Source organism: Nicotiana tomentosiformis, chromosome 10, assembly GCF_000390325.3.
Source record: "Nicotiana tomentosiformis chromosome 10, ASM39032v3, whole genome shotgun sequence".
In the NCBI taxonomy this organism is placed as follows: Eukaryota; Viridiplantae; Streptophyta; class Magnoliopsida; order Solanales; family Solanaceae; genus Nicotiana; species Nicotiana tomentosiformis.
This window is the reverse complement of record NC_090821.1, coordinates 30,598,145-30,604,883: the sequence shown is the minus strand read 5'-3', so window position 1 is coordinate 30,604,883 and position 6,739 is coordinate 30,598,145. Positions and strand designations below refer to the sequence as shown.

Here is a 6,739-nt window from a genome sequence, read left to right as displayed (position 1 = left end):
TCGATCATGGGAGCTCGATCATGGGAGCTCGATCATGAGCCTCGATCTTGGGCTCGATCACAACCCAGAATTTCCAGCAAAAGAGAAAAATTGCAGCAGCTGTTTTAGTCCACTTTTTGATTCGTTAACCACCCGAAACTCACCCGAGGCCCTCGAGACCTCAACAAAATATACCAACAAGTCCTAAATATCATACGAATTTATTTAAAACCTCAAATCACATTAAACGATGCTAAAATCACAAATTATGCTCCAATTCAAGCTTAATGAAACTTAAAATTTCCAACTTCTACATTCGAAGTCTAAACCTATCAAACCTCAAATTTTGCACACAAGTCATAAATAAGATAACGGAGCTATGAAAATTTTTGGAACTGTATTCCGACTCCGGTATCAAAAGGTCAACTCCCCGGTCAAACTTCCAAACTTAAATTCTTGTTTTAGCCATTTTAAGCCTAATTTCACTACTGACTTCCAAATAAAATTCCGATCATGCTCCTAAGTCCAAAATCACCATACGGCGCTGTTGGAATCATCTAAATTCTATTCCGGGGTCGTTTGCACATAATTCGACATCCGGTCACTATTTGAAGTTAAACTTTTAATTTTTTATCAAAACTCCATATCTCGGGCTAGGGACCTCGCAATTTGATTTCGGGCATACGCCCAAGTCCCAAATCACGATACGGAACTACCAGAACTGTCAAAACACTGATCCGAGTCCGTTTGCATAAAATGTTGACCAAAGTCAACTCAGTTGAGTTTTAAAGCTCTAATTCACATTTTAAATCCATTTTCACATAAAAACTTTTCGAAAAAATTTACGGACTGCGCACGCAAGTTGAGAAATAAAAAATAGTGCTTTTCAAGGTCTTAGAACACAGAATTAATTATTAAATTTAAAGATGACATTTTGTGTCATCACAATAAGAGAGGAACGTGCTATTGCACCAGCCACAATTTCCTTAGTTATAGGTTAATGTGCCAAAGTACCTCCTGACTCTTGACTTAGCGCATCGGCTACAATATTCGCCTTTCCTGGATGGTAAAGGATACTCAAGTCATAGTCTTTTAACAATTCTAACTGCCTTCGTTGCATCGAATTTAGTTCTCTCTGCTTGAATATATATTGCAAGCTTTTGTGATCGGTGTACACCTCACAATGCACACCGTACAAATAATGCCGCCAAATCTTCAAAGCAAACACAACAATGGCAAGTTCCAAGTCATGGGTCGGATAGTTCTTCTCATGGATCTTCAACTGTCTAGAAGCATAAGCGATAACCTTGCCCTTCTGCATCAAGACACAACCCAAACCCACTCTATAGGCTTCACAATACACCACAAAGCCATCTGAACCTATTTGCAAGGTCAACACCGGTGCTGTAGTCAATCTAGCTTTCAACTCATTAAAGCTTCTTTCAAAAGTATTGGACCACTGAAACTTAGCAACTTTCTGTGTCAGCTTGGTCAACGGAGATAAAAGAGTTGAAAATCCTTTAATAAACCGTCGATAATAGCCTGCTAATCCAAAGAAACTTTGGATCTCTGTCCGTGTAGTTGGTCTAGGCCAACTCTTAACCACTTCAATCTTTTGAGGATCAACCTTAATAGCTTAACGAGTTACCACATGACCCAAGAATGCTACGGATTCAAGCCATAATTCACACTTGAGAATTTGGCATACAACTCATTCTTCAAAAGCGTCTGCAACACTATTCTTAAATGATTGGCATGCTCCTTGTAAGACCCCGTAAAATTTTGCAAAAAGAAAATAATGTTTTATGGTACCGAATTGGTTTTACGTGTTGAGGATTATATAAATTCTTCGCGGGGAGCTTTTGAGCCGCGGTTCGGACTTTTTGGATTGAACAGTGCGCTGGGGAGTTGAAGGAAAATGTTGGGCAGAAGTAGGCATTTCTGCAGCCCATTCTGCGACCGCAGAATGGTCGCAGAGTGAGTCAGTTTTCTGGGCCATTTTGGTGTCAATTTCGCGGCCATTATGCGACCGCATAACCACTTCACGGGCCGCATTCTTGTCGCATACCCAGCTTTGGGATTTCTTGGAGGGAGGTTCTGCGGTGCACTATGCGACCGAAGAATAGTTATGCGGTGCATTATGCCACCGCAGAACAGGTCTGCGGGCCGCATAGTAACCGCAGACCTGGTCAGTTCCTTTTCAGTTTTGTCACTCGAATTATGCGGCCGATATGCGGTCCGCATATCGATTATACGATTGCTGAACCTGTTCCGGAGTTTCATTTTTGGATTTTTAAAACCCGACCCTACTTCGTTAAATACACGCTTTGGGCCATTTTTGAGCAAAAATCTGACATTTTAGAGTGAGAGAGAGTGCCCTAGAGTGAGAAGGTATTCCTCAATAATTGTTCTTCAATTCTTGCTCAAATCTTGGAAGATTAACAAGGAAAACTCATTAGGTCTTCATCCTTAAGGTAAGATTCTACACCCTAACCCTCAATTTCGAATTTTGTCTAGAATTGTGTAATTAGCAAGATAATTTTGGGCATGAGAGTTGTCCATCTTATATGCATGTGTTATCAAAGGGTGTAGGAAGATTGTTGAGCTAAAAATGGTAAAGAATGTGTTGTGGGATGAAGGAATCCTCCATAAAAGGACCTTGAAACCTTAATACACATATAGTGTTTGATAAAATGCTCAAATGAGCTAGAACCATGATCATCTTCCTAATTTTGGTTCAATTTGTTATATTTCTAAAATAGATTGAAGTTGCTAAGAATTCCGGAACATTTTAGAGTTTAAGGAAGCTCCATTGAGGTATGTTGGCTAAACTCCTATCCTATAACTAAACCCCACGATATTCATGCAATTTATGTAAAGTCCCGAGTTGTTCATTATGAAAGTGGCTATTCCGAATAAGCTTGTGATGAAAGGTATATGTACAATATGTATCCCAAGATGATTTTACTATGTTATGTTATCATTTGAGAATATGTTCAAAGTATGGGCTGCGCGTTAATAATATTGCAACTTCAAGTCAAGTTCAAACGAAGGATATTATGCCAAATTTTGTGAAAAAACCTCTAGGTGCCTAAGACTCTTAATTGCTCACATGTGTACTAAAAACATTGATTTATAATGCCTTGTTGTTGTTGATGATGATGATGTTTAAAGGTGAAAAGGGTGAGTATGGAATACTAAATGTGGCCATCGTGCCCAGAATGAGAATTACATATGTGGCCAATAGTGCCAATGAAATGAAAGAATGTGTGAACATTATGAGATGAGTTTTAGCTCCTTTATATAATAAAGTCATTAATGTTCTATGATCACCCGTAACTAGTACAAGTAAGTGATAGTAAGAACATGAATTGTGGCTATTTGCCAAAAGAGGAATAATGAATGAAATCCTGTGGACGGTCCAAATCCTGTGGACGGTCTATGAAATGCATAGGTATATTGTGTTATGAAATCATATGGACGGTCTATGAAACACATAGGTATATTGTGTTATGAAATCCTGTGGACGGTCTATGAAATGCATAGGTATATTATGTTATGAAATCCTGTGGACAGTCTATGAAACGCATATGTATATTATGTTATGAAATCCTGTGGATGGTCTATAAAATGCATAGGTGCATTGTGTATGAGATATATAGGTATACAGTATGAATAAACACTATGGAAGATCTATGAAACACATAAGTGTATAATATGATTTGTGAACACTAAGGACGGTTTAATGAGACGCATTAGTAATGTAGACAATAGGTGCCACTTTCGTTGTCCTCGTTTGTACATGTTATTTCAATTACATTATATTATGTGTTCCACGTATAGATCATATGGCTCGGTTGACCCTAAAAGATGTTTAGAATGATGCAAGTATAATAAAGTTTGATATTTGAACCTACGCGATGTTTTGTAGTCTTTTGATGTACTTTAAATGCCTCTTATTTGAGTTGCCGTATTTTTAAATGTTGTTCTGTCTGCCTTTCATATGAGTACTATTCCATATGTACTCACGTCCCTTTTGCCGGGGGCGCTGCATCTTTTAAAAAATGTAGGTGGTTCCATAGTAGGCGTCATTGATCAGTGATAGTGGTACACTCTCTTCCCAGCAGACTTAGTGAGCCCCACTTCACTTTGGGGTCATGTATCTTTTGTTTCTCATGTACTTTGTGGTTGAGGTATAGCCGGGGCCTTGTCGCCGGCATTATCCTAGTACTCTTCTGTATTTGAAAAGGCTCTGTAGACATAGTGTAGGTTGTATATTGGTGCTGGGGAAGTCAAACTAGTTATGTTGTGTTTGAATTACTTATTCCACTTCAGATTATGAAAAATATGTCTGAAATTTGTCACTTTAAAATGAAGTAGCAAATGGTAAGGATTGGTATTGCAGACATGATTACTTTATTGTTTTATTAATGAAAATAGGTATTCTCTTTATTCACGGATAAGTTTGGGTAGAAGAAAATCTAACAGGCTTGCTCGGCCGGGTTCACTCGGTTGAGTGCCGGTCGCGCTCCCCGAGTTTGGGGCGTGACACTCCTCTTGACTTCGCGATTAGACTAATATGTCATCAATGAAAACAATCATGAACCTTTCAAGAAATGGTTTGAAAACACGTTTCATTAGATCCATAAAGGCTGCGGGTGCATTTGTTAGCCCAAATGACATCACCAAAAATTCATAATGCTCGTAGCGGGTCCAAAAATATGTTTTGGGAATATCCTTATCTCGAATTTTCAATTGATGATACGCCGACCTTAAATCAATCTTCGAGAAGTACTTCTCCCCTTGCAACTGGTCAAACAAATCGTCTATCCGAGGTAGTGGGTACCTATTCTTGATGGTCACTTTGTTAAGTTGCCTGTAGTCAATACACATCCTCAAAGAACCATCTTTATTTTTCACAAATAATACTGGCGCACCTCAAGGCGATACACTAGGTCTAATAAATAATTTATCCAATAAATATTTCAATTGATCCTTCAATTCTCTCAACTCAACTAGGCCCATTCGGTATGGGGGAATAGATATCGGTTGAGTATTTGGCACCACATCTATCCCAAAGTCGATGACCCGATCTGGTGGGATACCCGAAAGCTCATCAGGAAAAATATTAGGAAAGTCATTAACAACTGGCAAAGACTAAATGCTTGGTACCTCAACAGCCGTGTCAGTGACTCTGAATAAATGATAGAGACATCCCTTCGTGATCATCCTCCTTGCCTTAAGGTAAGAAATAAACTTACCTCGAGGCTCGGTAATATTACACTTCCACTCGTGAACCGATTCATGGGGAAACTCAAACCTGACCCCTTTAGCACGACAATCAAGAATGGCATAGCACTTGTATAACCAATCCATCCCCATGATCACATCAAAGTCAACCATTTCTAGCTCAATGAGGTTTGTCGTAGTCTCTAGATCTTGAATTATAATCACACAACTCCTATAGACGCGAGAGGATATAACTGAATCTCCCACCGAAGTCGACACACACAAAAAATGGTTCAAGTATATGTCCTGGTTCTATCCCAAAATCCAAAGCAAAGTACGGAGTAACATAGGAAAAAGTAGATTCGGGATCCATAAGAGCATAAGCATCTAGAGCAAAAACAACAAGTATACCTATGATGACATCATCAGAAGCCTCTGCAATAGGGAGAGTAGGCATGGCATAGAAACGAGGATGAGTCCCCTGAGAAGTAGCAGCTGACTGTGGCACCTTTCCTGCACTACTCCCACTGTGGGCTCCATGGCCCTCTGCTGCTCTGCCCCTTGCCTGAACTAGGCATTACACTGAAAGTGTCCAATGTCCGGGCCTTTTTGTCCTGATCCCTATTGGACCTCTCCTCCTGATAAATCCTCTCGAGATCCATTGCAAGATCCACAAAGTCAGTAAAGGTAGTGTTTCTTCTCCCACTAGATGTATCTTTCCCGATTCCCAAAATCAAGCCACGAGCAAAACGATCAATCTTCTCATCCTCAATGAGGATGAGGTGGGGTGCATAATGGGATAACTTCTCGAATTTGATGCTATACTCTAAGACGGTCATGTTATCGTTCTTTAAGATCTCAAACAATATCACAAGGGCGGCTCTCACTCCCGGTGGTAACCACTTCTTAATGAAGATCTTCTTAAACTCCGCCCAAATCATTGGAGGTGCATCCTCCGGTCGACTTTTCTCTACCCTTTTGAACCAGCGGTCAGCAATGTATTTCAACTGGTGGGATGCCAACTGAACCACCCAGTTGTCTTTAACTCCCAGCAAAGTAGTAGCCTTCTCAACTTCTTCCAAGAAGTCCTGAAGGTCTACAGTAGGATCTGTACCAGTTAAAACTAGCAGCCCATGTCTCACAAATTTCATCGCCAACTGCGCCATGTTCTCAACCGCTGGTGCTCTCATCCCTCCTTGCTGGAGTTCCTAAATACCCACTCGAAGGTTCTGTTAGATCTGCATAGCCATGAGGTCAGCAAAAACATCCATAGCTTTCCTAATATTAGTGAGGCTCTTCTCCAAGTGATTTGGCTCTGAAAGTGGAGCAGGTGCCTCATCAACTTCTTCTTCGAGCTCCTGGACCATCCTTAGAGACATTGGAACTGGCACAGTTCGTGCTCTTGTAGACTTTAGAGGTCGGTCCCTAGGTCTAGCGGGTACCCCTCCCGAAGCCGCATCGGGTATAGGAGCAGCTTCCCGATTCATATTACTGCCACACGTGTTCACCATATTCTGCCAATTGATATAGT

General features: G+C 40.4%; 1 protein-coding gene across 1 annotated transcript; it reads right to left on the bottom strand.

Moving 5' to 3' along the window:
* Window positions 1-5,726: 5,726 nt before the first annotated feature.
* On the bottom strand, window positions 5,727-6,374 carry LOC117279353 (uncharacterized). The gene has a single exon (XM_033658838.1). It carries the CDS (start codon window positions 6,372-6,374, stop codon window positions 5,727-5,729), a length of 648 nt encoding a protein of 215 aa, XP_033514729.1.
* Window positions 6,375-6,739: the final 365 nt, after the last annotated feature.

What these genes read in the sequence shown, in the direction of transcription:
- LOC117279353 (XM_033658838.1), bottom strand. Translation starts at nt 6,374, where the DNA reads ATGGCGCAGTTGGCGATGAAATTTGTGAGACATGGGCTGCTAGTTTTA.